The sequence below is a fragment of the Vanessa tameamea genome, chromosome 6 (genome assembly GCF_037043105.1).
Source record: "Vanessa tameamea isolate UH-Manoa-2023 chromosome 6, ilVanTame1 primary haplotype, whole genome shotgun sequence".
In the NCBI taxonomy this organism is placed as follows: domain Eukaryota; kingdom Metazoa; phylum Arthropoda; class Insecta; order Lepidoptera; family Nymphalidae; genus Vanessa; species Vanessa tameamea.
In genome coordinates, this window is record NC_087314.1 from 8569708 (window position 1) to 8587563 (window position 17856).

The 17856-nt window shown below is 29.9% G+C and overlaps 3 protein-coding genes across 4 annotated transcripts; 2 read left to right on the forward strand and 1 right to left on the reverse strand.

Annotated features, from left to right (window-relative positions):
* Nucleotides 1–3070: 3070 nt before the first annotated feature.
* Camkii (Calcium/calmodulin-dependent protein kinase II) lies at nucleotides 3071–8932 on the forward strand. 2 transcript variants are annotated; one of them, XM_026629896.2, is made up of 2 exons: nucleotides 3071–3282; nucleotides 4032–8932. In XM_026629896.2, the coding sequence occupies exon 2, from the start codon at nucleotides 4130–4132 to the stop codon at nucleotides 5660–5662; it is 1533 nt and encodes a 510-aa protein (XP_026485681.1). In that variant the 5' UTR covers nucleotides 3071–3282; nucleotides 4032–4129; the 3' UTR covers nucleotides 5663–8932. The 2 variants fall into 2 exon arrangements, with proteins under 2 accessions (XP_026485681.1, XP_026485682.1); XM_026629897.2 differs by lacking the exon at nucleotides 3071–3282 and adding an exon at nucleotides 3320–3442.
* Nucleotides 8933–9097: 165 nt separating this feature from the next.
* LOC113393164 (uncharacterized) lies at nucleotides 9098–10386 on the reverse strand. Its single transcript, XM_026629898.2, has one exon. It carries the CDS (start codon nucleotides 10133–10135, stop codon nucleotides 9149–9151), a length of 987 nt encoding a protein of 328 aa, XP_026485683.2. The 5' UTR covers nucleotides 10136–10386; the 3' UTR covers nucleotides 9098–9148.
* A 1496-nt stretch (nucleotides 10387–11882) lies between these two features.
* Nucleotides 11883–16959, forward strand: Bora (aurora borealis). Its single transcript, XM_026630065.2, has 8 exons — nucleotides 11883–12254; nucleotides 12330–12494; nucleotides 12654–12790; nucleotides 13016–13101; nucleotides 13242–13427; nucleotides 13774–14016; nucleotides 14309–14600; nucleotides 15872–16959. The coding sequence occupies exons 1-8, from the start codon at nucleotides 12136–12138 to the stop codon at nucleotides 16693–16695; spliced, it is 2052 nt and encodes a 683-aa protein (XP_026485850.2). The 5' UTR covers nucleotides 11883–12135; the 3' UTR covers nucleotides 16696–16959.
* The last annotated feature ends 897 nt before the right edge of the window (nucleotides 16960–17856 follow it).

A 17856-nucleotide genomic window follows, 5' to 3' on the forward strand; every position in this document is an offset into this window, starting at 1 on the left:
AGATTTCATGCCAAAAAGCGGCGTGGCGTCCCGGCTCCCGCCAAATTGAAACGATCACCAAATACACAGAACATTGTAAGGATAGCGAGGTGCGCGATCGATATACTCGTTCACTGCACGGCCCTGCGGACGCTGCACGCAGAACGCCGTTCATCCGACGGCTCCTACCACACATATTACTCTCAAGTTATTATTTTACAAACACGTCCACTCATGAGAAAAGCAACTTGAGACGACCGCAGCGTTCGAAACCTTAATACTTCCCTTCGCTGCAAATATTAGGTGACAGAACCGAGGAATCCGTTCGAATAACTTCGCGTAATTTTCGCACAGCACATTTGCTCTCAGGAACTGATTGATATATATTATTGCGAATTAAATACGTTCCAAAACTTCGAGAGAATAGAATATAATGTCGGTTAAAAACTAAGATAAACTTAGAAACGCGTCGAGCGAGTCCAAATATAAAAATAATATGAACAATGTGGGGACAGGAACAGGAGTCGCGTAATAATAAGAGAACTCGCGTGGGGATGGTACGAAGGGTGCATTGTGCACCGGCGAATTTCGGAAGGGCCCGCTGCGAAAGCCCTTGTTTGGCCCCCCTACACTTGCGCAAGATGCGAACCCGTTTTGATTTTTATGAATATAACTGGGGATTTAACCGTTTACTGGCGCCTCTTTATTGGGCTGGACCGTTAGTCTGGTTATTGAAATTGTTTAAGAATGTTTGAAGCAATATTAAGAATAATCTAAATTGTTAAGAATAAACAAACAAATTAAATTTAAAATAAAACGCAGTACGTTATGGTGTCCAGGACCACTAAACCACTCTGATTGTATAATTATTAAAATGATTTAATTCGTAAAATTTAAGTAAAATAGGAAATACCAATCGGAATCAAATAAATATTATACATTTTTATACTTATTCATAATTCTCAGTGAATTTGAAATAAATATATAATATCTTGTTTATTATGATTACTTAAAGAATTAAGAAAATATCTCGCCATATAATCGCCAATTATGGGAAAAAAATAAGTAATAATTGTATTGAATTGTAATTGGAAAATAAATAAAAAAATATAGCAACGACACCATGAGACATTCAAACGTTTGTAAATAAATAATACAAAAAAAATTATAAAATTTTCATTTAGCTACCTACATATCTACACTTAGAACGACTTTAGAATTAAGTTATTTAAAAATTTACCCCATTACATTTTAGTAGTGAAATATAAAGAAAATCGTAATACAATCAGTAGTGAATTGAGACATTGCCTTTGTTCTAAAAATAAAAAAACTGATATTGATAGATTTGAAAGATTACAGTGTGACAAAAAAATTAAATTGAAGCAGACTATTATTTTTTAAATAGAAAATGATATACAAATATAGCTCTATATGTGCTCGCTAACATTTTTATGTAAACATTTTCTAGATCTACAAATCTCTCATATTTTGGCAGCGTTCGCTTCGAAAGCCTCCGGACCGGCAATTTACTCTTCAACTATATTCGCACAATAAGCTATAACTCAAAAAATATGCAAAAACAATATTTAACACTTATTTCCGTCTAGTTTCAGTGCGGACATAGCTATTGAATTTTTATAATAGTTTATAGTTTCATAAAACTATTATAACATAAAAATTTCATAACAATCAGTTCAATAATTGTTATGTGAATCAGGATTTTTTTTTTGATATAAATACATTTATAATTGTTTTATAATTGCATCATTGTTATAATCTATTTATTGTAATAGTCATTATTGTTGAAATATTTTTGGTTACAATATTGGCGTAGATTTATTTATTTAGCTTTTTAGTCAAGATAAATAAAACCAATACTACAATATATCTTTAAATATACCAATCTGACTATTTTTAATATCTTATTGTACTAATATGAGTCGAAAGGTCATTGTCAGTTCGAGCATTGCTATGACGAAGGCTGGATTAATGTGTTCATAAATAAATATACGTATACTTTATGTAACTACCTATGTGTTATACAGTAGGCTTTAATATATTGCCAAAACAGATACATGTATTTTAAGGCTTAGCATTAGTGTCATTAATCTTAGAGTTACTATTTAGCAAATTAGAAAGAGAGCAAGAAAAGGGATATCTTATACCTTATGATTAGCGGTCACTAGTCATTGGTTTTGCAAGTATTATAAATCAATCCTTACGCCGTCATTTCGCAAGCACGATATCTGATGTTATCAGTTTATACTATACTAGTTAGTTATATAAAAAAATATAAAAGTCTAGTCTATAATCAAGTGACTGAGGCTAACAGGAACAGAAAAATACGTAGTATTGATATTTGGCTTTAGAATAATTGATGAGCGTGGGCGGTACCCACCTAAACGGCTCGACATAACATCGAATCACAATACAATAATATATTGAAGGACTTAACTGTACTTAATATAATATTATGCAGATACATATATTTTGCATAGGCATCATCAAGTTTATCGATATGATTATACAAAGTCTAATCTAGGTCTAAACTACAGCAAAACTATATTATAGATATATCAAAAATATTTTATTCATACAACGATTATTTGAAACATTGCGTAAAAAAAGAGCGTTCGACATGCGGTAAGATGTCGGATGTTGACTAGGTAAGTATGTAATAATATTATATAAAATGGAAAATACATTTATTTGCTCTAATATGTAAACTTTGATGATACATAATAAAAACTAATTATGCTTAAAAAAACATTCCTAATTCTTTACTCAATTTAATTTAAGGCATTCATTTATATTTATTGATACAATACTCTTTACAAATACGTATTAATTCCGTAACATACTAATATATTTTTAGTCATTCCAAACTTCGTGTCACATTGATAGATGGCGCTGGTTTATGATATCGTAGAAAATTCTCTTTGGTTTAGCGCTGCGCTAGTCTATCGATTTTCTGTTTGCTGCGTGGTGTTTACAGCACGAAAAATAAATAAATAAAATTGATTAAACTCGTTAATGTTTAGTCGTGGAAATGTTTAATATGCATATTTATGTTTTGTATCTAATTTCTTACCAAAAACCAAACAATACACTAAGAGAAACGTATTTTTGGAATATTTTTTTTTAAATATATACATCAAGTAACACCGTTGTAGCAACACATAAATGTCTATGAGTTTGACCCCGAAGCTCGTGTCCCGAGCAGAAGGAGAGTGTGGTGTAGGGCCAGGCCCTTAGCTTTCGGTCTTCATCTCGCTAATATTGTGTAAAATGGGCACATAATAGGTAAATAACTTTTTTAATCTCGAAATATGTTGCTGTCAATTATCTTATTTAATTTGCTTGACATAATTTTCGTCATTAAAAATACATCGCGAGTAGTCTATACGAGTTACAACTGCTAAGAATATCGTCGAAAGTTGCGCACTGATCATCTTATTAAAATGTAATTGAGTGTTATTAATGAAAAATAGTATGGATTTTTTTACATTATATCCAAGTAATTTGTATATAATTTATGATACTGTTAAATTAAATAATTTGAAATCCTCCAGATTTTGTGAATGTGGTGAGACAATGGTGTATCGATTATTTTGCGCTAACGAAATGTCATCCCGGTACCGTAGTGTTAATATTAGAAGTCTATGTTTGTGATCATGATAACTTTTGTCTAGGCATCTACGTGTTTTATATTCAGCTTGGAAATTTCATTTTAGCTTGGATGACAAAAATAGTATCTTTAATCAATATCAAGTTATATCTCATGTTATGATGTTCTTCAAATAAGAAACTGGCCAAAAATTTTTATTATTTCATCACGAGTGCAATTATTTCATTATTATATCTCTTAATTATTAATTAATACGACAAATTAAATAATCACTAACAATTGATGCTCGGAGAAACGGGTAATTTTTAAATTACCTTATACAATTGGGAACGCTCGTTTAATTTATTTTATGAATATAAAAAAGTACATACATTTTTTTCGTTAAAGATCTTAGTAGTAAATTTCGATATTTAACTTGTTTCAGATTAATTGTACTTAGAACAGAACAAATCTGCGCTCAAGGTTGAAGAGTAAGTTGAACTCAACTTTCAAGACAGGTAAAGTTAGCATTCTTAATAAAATATGGCGAATCCAAATCGTGAAAGTGTTAGTACGCGCTTCTCGGATAATTATGACCTCAAAGAAGAATTAGGGAAGGGGGCATTTTCAATAGTAAGACGCGCTGTTCAAAAATCAACTGGATACGAATTTGCGGCCAAAATAATCAATACCAAGAAACTTTCGGCCAGAGATTTTCAAAAATTAGAAAGAGAAGCTCGAATTTGTCGAAAATTACAACATCCCAATATCGTGAGATTACATGACTCTATTCAAGAGGAACATTTTCACTATCTCGTATTTGATTTAGTGACTGGTGGTGAATTATTTGAAGATATAGTAGCACGAGAGTTTTATTCTGAAGCAGATGCATCTCACTGTATTCAACAAATTTTGGAATCCGTGCATCATTGCCATCATAATGGAGTTGTTCATAGAGACCTCAAACCTGAAAACTTATTACTTGCCAGCAAAGCTAAAGGAGCTGCAGTGAAATTAGCTGATTTCGGACTCGCTATCGAAGTCCAGGGTGATCAACAAGCATGGTTTGGATTCGCCGGTACTCCTGGATATCTGTCACCAGAAGTGCTTAAAAAAGAACCCTACGGCAAGCCAGTGGATATATGGGCATGTGGCGTTATATTATATATTTTGTTAGTTGGATACCCACCATTTTGGGATGAAGATCAACATCGATTATATGGACAAATTAAAGCTGGTGCTTATGATTATCCATCTCCCGAATGGGATACTGTAACGCCTGAAGCTAAAAGTCTAATTAACCAAATGTTGACGGTTAACCCGAGCAAGAGAATAACTGCTTCTGAGGCATTGAAGCACCCATGGATCTGCCATCGTGAGCGTGTTGCATCGGTTATGCATAGACAAGAAACAGTGGACTGTTTGAAGAAATTCAATGCTCGCCGCAAATTGAAGGGGGCCATTTTAACCACTATGCTCGCTACTCGCAACTTTTCTGGCAAATCCATGGTCAATAAGAAAGGAGATGGTTCGCAAGTAAAAGAATCAACTGATAGTAGTACTACCTTAGAAGATGATGATCTGGACAAAGACAAAAAGGGAGTTGACAGAGCGTGTACAGTCATCTCTAAAGAGCACGATGAAGAGAGTCTCACTAAAGCGGACTCGTTTGGGAAGGCTCGCGGCGACAGTAATGCTTCTCTGCGCCGAGCAGAAGTAATCAAAGCTACTGAAGTTCTGATCGATGCCATTAATAATGGAGATTATGAAACTTATTCGAAATTATGTGATCCCACTGTTACTGCATTTGATCCAGACGCACTAGGAAATCTCATAGAAGGCGTAGAGTTCCATAAATTCTTTATTGATAACACCCCAACGCACGTAAAAACAAATACTACAATTTTAAATCCCAGAGTACACTTACTTGGAGATGATGTAGCTGTTATAGCTTATGTGTGTGTAACGCAGAGTGTGGACGGTGAAGGGCGACGGTCTACAAACCAGACTCAAGAAACACGTATTTGGCACAAACGCTTCAACAAGTGGACTGCAGTTCACTTCCATCGCTCCTAACTAGTCCCTTCTCTTAAAGGCTACACTAAGCCAGTGGTATTTGGTCTCAAAAAACAAGATTTGTGTAATGGCGATGTTATTAAAAGCATTATATCCTTTCATAAATAAGCCGAGACCATTACAAACAAATCCTTGGCTACCGAAATATATTTATATCTAATTCTGCTAAAAATTACACGAATTTTACTAGTAATTCTTTGTAATCTCAAAGAATTAAGTTATTTAATTATAGGTAATCAATCAATATAAGCAAAAAATGCTATTTCGTTTTCTGTAATAGTTAAAACTACCAGAACAAACCAAAAATAATTTGTGGCTAAAATGTGATACTAATAAATATCCAAAGCGTCACGCTAGATTTAAAGAGGATATTAAAAGAATGATCTCGGCCACAATCGAAAATCAACGAATATTCAATGCAAGCGTTGGTAAAATCTATATCCAAAAAATCTCAAATATATTACAGATCTGATACAAATGAATCTTAAACATTATCAAGTAACCTAACCTAATATAAAATCTCCAGACATTTTCAAGATTTAGAATTATTAGCACATTTCTCAATAAGTCTCTCTACATTTTTAACTATAAATGTTTTGTCGTGCTTAAAAATGGTGTTCTATTTGTTATTGAATACCTAGCTAGTAAGATTAAAATTAATGCAGTTATTGGCACTATGTACTAAACCTACTAAAAATTGCCACTTTGTATTTTTCAAATATGTTTACTCTCATAGAATATGTACAATTGATAACTTCTTTTCAAATTCATGAACTATTAAATCTAGTATTGATTTATTATATTATAATGTTTTAAGTGAATTATATCAATTTTGTCAATTTTAGATTTAAATATTGTTAACTTTACTGTGCTTTTGCTTTAATTAATCAGAAATTAGTGTTGAAAATATAATTATATTATAATTTGCAAAAGATTAAAAAATTGTAACTCAAATAATTTTAAACTCAAAAAATAAATATATTATAACAATTCTATAGTGAACTGTGCAAGGAGTGGACTGTTTTATCAAAGTAATTAATTTGAGAGGAGCTTGTAGAGTGATATTATATGTGTAATGGGTAGTAATGATAATTGTTGCACAGTTTCACTTAAGGAATGTGCTAATGTTAAGTCTGCAAAAAATTCAGTATTTTCTAGAAGTAAATTTAGATATATAAAAACCATTAACCAATGTTTTTACAGTTTTGTAAATCGTAGGATAGTTAGCAAAACCTAATTTTTATAAATATACTTCAAAAAGTGTTTGGAATTGTAATGTAAATTGCATCATAAATAACTGATTTGTGATTATAATGATATTCCCACTATTGAAAGGTAGGTACATAGCTGTGCCATTATCATTGAAATTAGTGCCAATAACTGTACAATATAAAATGTATTCTAGTCTTTATTGTTACGCATATTAGTATTTAATCAATGTTTTAATTAATTTGGAAAATTATACAGAACTAAATACTTACATGTAAATAGATATGATTTGCACACCACATGTTCAAAAGTTGGTATCATCTAAAATTATTTACATAGTACTTTTATTTTTTTATATTTTTCTTTTATACTTGTTGATTATTAATTTATTTTATTATGGGCTCTCCCATGATAATACCTAAAATTGTCACTATATGTATATTTTTTTTGTATTTTATAAGTAAGACATTAAATTTGTAATTTATTTATTGCCAATTTTGATAATTGGCAAATAGTATTATTACTTTGAATCAAGATATTTTTTCATTAAAGCATCACAACTAGATAGACTAGACTTACATTAAGGATAAAAGTATTTCTTGATACCTCGTCCATGTCTGTTTAACTAACTGAATGGTTAAATTTAAATATTTGCTTTTAAATAACTTTCATATATTTACATCATAACTATTTCAAAATACATTGTTAATGGTTTTGTTTGTTACTAACTTAAATTTAAATATTATTATTAATATATTTATGTATTCAGAAAGGAGCTCTAAAAGATAGTATTGAAACATTATAAGATTCCACATTATACCACTAATTAACATATTTCAAAAACATATGTTCTCCAATGTATTCTCTGTTCTGAAAAAGCTTTTACATGCATAAAATATGTTGGAATAATTACAAAAATACATATTTATATTAAATTCATAACAAATAAAATATTTACAACACAGAAACATACCAGTATTGCACAAAATATGTACACATGTATGGTATTACAAAAAAAATGAACAATACTTATACTGAGTATGTTTAGGAATGACATTATTAACATATTATTGTCTTCCTTCAGCAGTGTTCGAAACTATTTCAATGACATAATTATGATAACTTAAAACAGAAATTTTACTATAAAAATTTAAAAAGACAGCTCTCTTTCTCTCTCATTGTTAAAGCACTTTTTCCTGATTGCATGCACTAACCTACTGGCTTTAAAGTATTTAGGAGAGCTTTTTTAAATATTAAAGTAATTGAAATAATAATGTTTATCTATTCGCAAACTTGTTATGATAATTAATTAATAGAAAATTAGTTTATGGAAAAATATTTGCTTAATGATCAGTAATTCAAGTTACCATTTGAATGTTCTCTATTGTTTATAGATTCATACATTAAGTAATGCTATGTTATATTTTTTTTTAATTTGAGAGGTGATTTAAATTTGCTATTACGTGAGGAATATTGCATTCGCTCTATGTGCTTCAACGATTTTAATTATATAAATCATTAAATAATATGGGTGCAGTGCAATATGACATAAATATAATTATTATTTTTACAAAAACAATTTCAAACTTGTTATAAATAAAATCTATTCTCCATTAGCTAGTTCATTGCTTTTAATTAAATGAAAATATTTTGACCATTCAGCTAGAATTGGTATTGTACTAATGGAGCGTTATGTGTTAGAGTATTTGTAAAGCCTATGATCTTTATATTGAAACTATATAGGTGTACTTAAATTGAGTGATTAGTAATATTTAGTTTCAATTAAAATAAATATCACACCCCTATCTAGTTACATTGAGATTGTTTTGTGTCATAGTTAGGTTAACCAAAGTAATTCATACTTTAATGCACCACTAAATTGTTTAAAATTTGCTCTTTATTATGAAGATGGTGATGTTTGTGTAGGATAAATTGAAAATTGTGGAAGTGTAGGTGTATTAAACATTTGTCAGTATATTTCTATTTGACATTATTTCTTAAACCTCTGCATTGCCGATTATCATGTAACATTATCTAAAATAAAGTTTTTTTGATCTAAAATATCTTTATTTTTTTAATTATTACACATTTTATCTATTAAAAACTGATTAGGGCTGAGAATTTGATTATAAGAATTTTAATTAAATTCCTATCTAACTCGTAAAAATAATAACATTTTTATTTAAAAAGGTACTTAACTACATTCTACAAGTAAAACTACAAATCTATAATCAAATCACAACTTTAATATAGGTTTATCTAATACATACCTTATACTTAAATTATGCTTAAATATTTCATCTTTTGGTAGACACCTTTGCAACCATCAAGTGTAACATTAAAGTTTTTCATAATTTCAACAATGTCTGATTCACTAAGTGTTTTTTTAGTCAGTTCACTTTCGATACATTTTCTCAAATGTTCTTCAGTCAATGATTCAAATTTAATAAAATATTTATGTGCTTCAATAGTTGCTAAACTATGTTTTAAATCATGAAGAAATTTATCATCACACCTTTGATGAAATCGGTCACCCATGGAATGACAATTATAGATCAGTATAATAGTTAATCTTTTAGAGTACTTTATGCTTTTATTAACCAAATTTTTTATATGATCTTCAATGGTTAATATATCATTTTTATTTAAATCATCTACAACTATTACAGATGACTTGCAATATATTAGACCTAACATCAAATCCAATGATGATTGTGTAAAACCTGGCATTGTATAATGATATGTGTTTCCATAGTTAAGTATGTTATCCAATAGTAATGACACTGTATATGTCTTGCCAACTCCTGTACCTCCATACAATATTATAATTTTGTTTCCCATTTCACCTTCTATTGCTTTTAATAATGATGATGTTGCAGCAGATTGTCCATGTACCTTATTTACAAAACGATTTCTAAGCAAATCCATATTAAAACTTTCATTACATCTAAAATAAACTATTTGATATGTCACAGCAGAAAAAAGTACCACTATTACACATATAACCAATTTAAATATAAGTTTTGAATAGGCACTGTTTCTTTTAAGTATTAATTTGTTATTCTCAATTAGATTATTAATAGTCAGAGGCTTTATGTTAAGATATTTTTCATTATCAATAATACCATCTTCATCTTTTTCCTTTTTAATGATTATCGGTGAATGTCCAAAATTTCGATCCACATATGAAATCTCCATTGCGCTTATGGAATTAGAACTCAAGTCAACATCCATTGGTTCATAGCTTACTTCATTATCATCCATATTGTACCTAGGTATATCAAATAATTTTTCATTAAAACTTACAATAATTGTTGTAGATACTTTGAAGTTTTCGAAAACTGACTAAAAAAGTATATATTCTCATAAGGGATTAATTCCCACTCGTTTTGCAATTTTAAATCTTCTAAGTTCTAACTTTCTGTTTACTTCATAAAATTTATCAATATATCTCAATTCTCATCTTACTTATACAGATAGTAATAACTTTTAATAAAAGTGTGTATTATAAATTATTTCTATTTATAAAAATTAAAGAAACGAACTTTTATGTCTATGTCATTGTCAAAGTCACCGATAACTGAAAACTTGAAAAGTATAATAATACTTTATTAGTAATAACTGAATGGTGGCACTGAAAGTTTTAATTTTTATTTCAAATTACTCTTTATATTAATCCAATGGTTGGCTGGTTCTGACGTTGGTTTATAAAAACAAATCTTGCTGAATTAGGATTTCCTCTTATCTTACAGAGTTCAAATTGAGCATGTTGGTTCAGTTCCATTGACAATGCGTTTTTATGTTTTGTAGAACCTGATTCTGCACCCATTGGCTAAAGATTAATGAAGTTTTCAATGGTCTACGGCATTTAATACGAATTTATTGATCAATTACTGCAAAGTATTCAAAATATAATCAATATACGTAGAGGCGTGAAACAGGGTGACCTGTTATCACTATCAATATAGACCTGAACTGGAAAAAAAAGGTATTAACATCAATGGGATTCCCCATTAATAACCTTATATTTACTGATGATATAATTATCTTCTCAAAATCAGCAAAGTAGTTCGAAGAAATGATAACAGATCTATGCGAAAAAAGCAATAGTATAGGATTACAATTAATCTCATCCAAAACGAAAGTAATGACCAACTCTATCCAAACACCTATATATTTGGGGGAAAACATTTCATTCAGATATTCCAGACACAAGGATGAAATTGATAGAAGAATAAACAAGACATGGACTAAGTTCTGGAGTTTGAAAGAAATAATGAAATTAAAACTACCCTTGAAACTGAAAAAGAAAATTATGGATGGCTGACTGTCCCCTGTATGACATACGGATCACAAACTTGGATATACAATAAATGTGCAAGGGACAGAATACAGAAGATCGATGGCGATGGCGTGCGATGTAAAGGAGTATTCTGAATGTAGGACTGAAGGATAAACAAAAATCAGAAGAGATACGCAAAAAAAAAACAAAGTGATAGATGCTCTCCAGCATATGAAACGACTGAAGTGGAAATGAGCTGGTCACTTGGCAAGATCGACTGATGGAAAGTGGACAAAATTGGTCACAAACTGGTCCGGTCTTAGTGGCAAGAGAGCCAGAAGACGCCCTAAAGAAAGATGGGAAGATGAAATTAAAATAATTGCTGGAATAGACTGGATGAAGATAGTACAGGTAAAAAACTGGAAACTGTTGGAGGAGGCCTATACCAGCTAGGGCCCTTAACAAAAAAAAAAATGTATGTATTCTTATAAATGTATTATGTATTTTTCTAGTTAAGGAAATAACTAAAAGGCTTTATTATTTTTAAAAAATATAAGAGACTGCTGTATAGTAAATGTCTGCAATTCGATAAATCGATGGAATTTAGCGTATTTTACACCGTTATTGTAAGCGAGTACATTTTTAAATCTGGCAGCATTGACCCACTTCCACCCAGTGTTATTGTACACTGTGATTGTGAAAAGTGAATTGTGATATTCTGTGGACTGTGATCGTCTCATCACCATCAGTTAAAATGTAACTGTCATTATTGTCAGTAGTTGAGTTTAAAAAATATTTGAGGCGGTAAAAAGCTACCAAAGTACTAAATACTTATCTTCTTTTATTTTTCTTAGGTTTTACCAATGGATTTGATCAAATTTTGGGGTTTTTATTTTGCGAAACTATAAATTTTTGTTTTTAGATGGATTCACGCGAATAATTAATGTTGTTTAGGTAATGTAGTTTACATGCTATTTTCGAAATGAGTGATAAAAATGATAATTCTATCAATAATAAAAAATCTACACCCCCAACGAGTGGCAACGTTCGGAATCCCTTTGATAAAGTTTTAATTGAAAGCTTACACAAACCAATATGCAGGTACATACTTTTTATTTCTTAATTATTAATAGAAATCATGTTATTTTTTTTAATTAATTGACATATTTTTTTTAGTCCTGGTATGTGTAAAATGTATAAAGCGTCTAGCAATGGATCATTCAAATGGGATATAGACCAAGCATGTACCTTGGTACCCGCCGATATTGTGGCTTGCAATAGTCAGTTTGAACCATCGCCTGATCCCGTTTTAGAAAAGATCGCAGAGGAAGCAAACGAAAAGTATTTTTTTTTATATTACAATATTTAATTAGCAACTATTTGATAAAAAATATCTTGAATAATAGGATTTATTTAAATAGCCCACTAATTTGCCATAAACATACAACATATATGATATTTTAAGAAATGTGTGTAATGTGTTATTGCCGTTTTTTGCAGATTTTTCTCACAAGAGATGGTGATGCCTAGTCCATTGGAAATTTCAAAAAAAATCAAACCTCTGCAAACGTCTGCTGATAGTAGTAATCTTATCATTACTAGCTTTGTTAGCGAAAAAACACTTATTGTTAGAGAAGGTGCTTTTACTGTACTACATATACAATTATATTTCTATCTTGGTAGACTTGATGGGACCTGATGGGAATAATATTAACTGAAAAAAAGATTCAACTACATTTTATTTTATATTACTCATTGAAAATTTTTAATGAATCGGACTATGATAAATGTTTGAAAATTTGACACTTGAATATTTGCATTGTATGCACATTGAAACAGTCTGATTGTTTTTTTTTCATTAGTTGCCGCTCAAACTATGCTTACCCTGCCTCCAAATCTTCCTCCTGAGATAGAAAACATCTTAAAACCATTCTGCACTTACACACAGGTGAGATATTGTGACTTTGTATTATTTAATTAACATAGAATATTCAACCATATTAAAATATCCTTTTATTAAATTAAATACCAATTTGAAATTTATATAGATTTTAAACATTAGTATTTATATTTCATTTACAATTTCAGGAACAGGATATATATGGTGAATATGAAATCACAGCAAATGGTTCATTGAGACGGAAGTTATTTTTCGAGGAACACAGTGACATGGAACATGATGAATCTGAACAAACTGATGATGAGATTAACATAGAACAACAACCCCTTTCTAGCTATGAGGCTCACACACCTGTTTTATTTAGTCCTGATTTGGTAATGTTAACAATTTACTTATTTTTTATTTAAATATGCATTTATAGGAATCAGTTGATGGTAATCACAATAGTGTAGAGTAGTAGTAGTGTCATGGATATTTTCATTTATTATGTAGCAATGTTTGCAATTAAGATATTCTCACATTCCAAATATTCCTTAACTTACTAATGTAGTTTTGCTCATTGCTCATGCAATGGAAAGATATAGGCCTTGTTTTAAGGAACTACCTTTTTTGTAGGTCAAGATGTAGTACACTTTTTAATTAAATTGAATTTATGTCTTAAAAATATTATAAAATTAATTCTACAAACTATTATTTAATATCATATTTAAAAATTTACAGAGTCGTGACTTAGTAGCCAAAGGTATGAAACGAACATTTGGAACCCCGCTCCACAAAGGTCAAATGAGTAACAAACCATGTTATCGTAACAAGATACTTGATGTTGTTGATTTTGGTGAACCATGCTTTAGCCCAATTGAGTTCAGGACACCTAAGCGCAGTAACAAAGAGTCCAAGACACCTTCATCCTTTGCAAGTGCTTCTATATCACCTGTCACCAAAGCTACTTCCAGTGATGAAGAGGTAAGATTTAAAATTTACCCTATAATAGTTTTGATAATAAATTAATAATTCTTTTTTTATTTACATATTCCATGCAATTTGCTTATAGCACAGCTATATTGTGCATTACTTAAAGGTAATATTAGTATATTTATAAAACAAGGCTTTTCTAATTAACTACTACATATATCCACCTCACTTTTACTTCTAAAGTTCTGATAACAGATCCGTCGACTTTGAAAACGCCATTACATTCGTAAATCTATAACTATGGTCAGGTCTTTGTTATTAATATCATGTTTGTCTTTTTTAGAAAAATAATTTCACATCGCCTGAATCTGAAACAATGGCAACTTGCCTTGATTGTATTGTATCTGAGCCTGAGAGTGACAAGAAAGGAACTTGTTTTTGTAAAGCAACACCAAATAAATCGATTTTGAAAAGAAGTACATCACTTAAAGATTCACCACAAAAAACAAGGAGTGGTTCCTTTTTGGAAAAGCGCAGTGTTAGCTTGTCAAGTTTGTCGAGAAGTCGGTCAGTTCAAAAACTCGACTTTAGTATAGACATGAGCATTGATGGATCCATTCATAATAATTCTCAAGGTATTTATTTTAAATTACTTTATATTCGTATAATTAATAAAACTTACAGCCCTATTAGTATTTGTTTACACCGAGATGTTAGATATCATGCACTACAGGCAGTTCTTGATTAATATATCTTATATTACAACATAATACAACACTATGCCACTCAACTCCTAAGTTCCGACATCCACGAATATCATAGATTATATAAAATCTCGACCAATGATATCGCGTCATTTCGATGTCTAAATTGTTTACTTTTGCTTTACTCTTGAGATTGGAATAAACTAAAGGTGTTTATAGAACGAAAACTGATTATAGTATTGAAATGGGGGAGAAACTATAATGATGACAGTGGTTTGTTTGACGTCATCATACTTCAAATCGTAAATTAAAGATGAATTCCACCAAATCTTTAAATTTACTCCATAAATCATCATCAATATTCATATAACTCAATTTCAAAAATACAGTAAATAAAAATCAATTCAATTTATTTTATTAGTAAATGTAATGAGTTTCTAGATAACGAGCCTATCTTATTGATCCCAATAATATAACGGATCTGTGATAAAGTTTCATTAAATTTAGTTTAGCAGGACGAAAATAATCAACTTCAAAATTGGATGAATATTGTCTCATAAAGTCAGATCGTGGGTTTGTTTTCTTTTTTTAATTGTACTTAACGTTGTAGTATAATAAAAGCTTTATTTCTTCAAAATACTGCAATCCTAGTTTAGATTATAAAGCATTACAATATTTGGTAATTTACGAATGCTTATAGGTACAGTAAATTAAGTGAATTTGTATTTTTTCTTTTCAAGTAGATATGCAATAACATAAATACTCAATAGAAACAAAAGTTTTTTTTACAAAAAGTAACCAACTTCACTAGTATATAGGTGCAATCGCGGTTGTTTTGCTGACATTAATTGAAGAGTTCCGTTGTCTTCGAAACTCATCATCAGATCTTTGAAAAATTTATGGGGCCGTTTCGGAATAAAACTCTTTTGAATAAAAATAAAAATTGCAAATTTATCGTCACAATTTGTGATGGAGTTACACCCGAATATATTAAATAAATTTATAAACATTCAAATTGTGAACATTATAAGTATTAGTTATTTAATTATCCTTATGATTTGAGCTATATATGTATCTAGTTCCATACTCTTTTAACTTGTGTATGTAGTATTTGAGAATTAACTTTTTTTGTTGCATATTAGGTTATTTGTTTTTATTTACTCATGTTTTAACTATTTTCATGCTTGCCATATACATTTCAGTGGATTCAGAGTGTTCTGCAGTTAGTAAACAAGTCGTGTGGTCCATCGAAGAGGATACCGGCATCCATCAATTCGTGAGGTCGGAATCTTTCAAGGAGCGGTCACACGAAGTACAGTCTTCCACTAAAATACTTAGTGTTAATTTATTAGATGATACTCCTATTAAGAGTAAACGCAAGACAAATGTTTTATGTCATGAGATTAGTAAAATTCGTGCATCGGTCGCACTTAGTCCTATGCACATGTCCTTAGATAGCAGCTTAGACAATTTTGATATTCCATTAAGTATGGAGGATAAGAAGATAGATTTTAATAATGTTGATCTCAAATTTTTGACTGAAAATGTATCTCAATTGGACTACAACACGAATAGTACAAAAACTGGCGACAGTTCGACCACTTTCAAAAGAGTTGATAGTGGTTTTAATGAGAATACATTCTACGCAAACGCTTCTAGTTACTACGAAAGTGCCATAAAACCTTCAGAGTTGACTGTGACTATGAACACTAGTAAGACTGCATTAAAAGAAATATCGAACGTAAATTGGATGAGAGTCGATAGCGGTTTTAAAGACGAGACTTCAACAGATAGTATGCAGTTCTATCCAAACAGTGAAAGTTCGAGCAAGAAGACCACATATCGTTTTTCAGAAGTGAAGATGCAAGATAAGGAGAATGTTGAGGAATTTGATAGATTTCTCATACAGACTCCGAACAAAAATAACGCCATTTCAATGTCTGATATATTTACAGAAGATTTGGCATTCAATTGTAACTTTTCATCAACACCATCTAAAAACAAATCTCGTAAAGCTAACTCGTAGTGTCTTTCACTATTTACTCAACTCTGAGGTTATTTTTTATAACGTAATATGAATTTTATAAGCATTTATTAGTTTGGGTATGTATACAATAAAATTAGTTTATTTTGACTAGAATCCATTATTGTGGATTTTTTTTTATTAAAATTATGTTAAATAGTTAGAAAATGAATAATTGTGACCTAGATACATTGCATGAAATAATTATTTTTGAAATCGTGTGTTTACTCAGGTAAAGAGGCATTTAATAAACATAAGAGACTGAAATTTTAGTTTTTTTTTATTTTATTTTACACTTTCGTTTATTCGTTATATGTTATGTTTTATATTTTGTTACGAGTTAGCAATATTTAACATTTTGAATTTGCAAAATTAAATATTCAGTACCCTTAGGAACCGATTCAATGTGCGGAAATACGCGTTCGATTATTGAGCTTGTAACTGTAGTTGTAGAAATAACGTAATAAGACATTTAAAAAAAATAACATTTCTTGATATTAGTTTCATTCATACAATTAACTTCTTAAAATAAAGTTAAAACTATGGTACAAAGCTATTACAAGACCCTACAGGTGGCACTATGCTACTCAACAATAATTTAAATATATACAGGGTTATTGGTAATTCGACGTATTCCCGTTAGGAGGTGATAGGGGTGACTATTTGCGATAATTTTTACCCCCATATGCATGATACAAAAGTGAACTATTTTTGAGTTATCACGTTTTTTAGATTTTTTCAAAATAAGTCAAAATTGCAACTTCAAAAATTTATTAAAATCAAAGTTTCGATTAAAATCTACTTTTTTCGTCTGATTTATAAAAACTATTAAACACTGGACATTTTTCAATATTTAAATAATAATTATCGGTCCAAATTTAAAAATGCGAGACGGAAAACGATATTATTTCAATATTCTACTATACTCATTTATATAATAATTATTTAATATACTAATTTATATAAAAAATTGTATATTTTAATTTCATGTAATTATTACATAAAAAAAGGTGATGTTTAGTGGGAGAGGAAATATCAGTAATTTCTTGGAAATTTTTCCTCGTTATATATATTTGTAAGCTAATATTTTATAACATTATAGTTTACAAATAAAAATGAAATTTGTGTAATCTAAACAGATAAAATTATTCATATATAATAGTT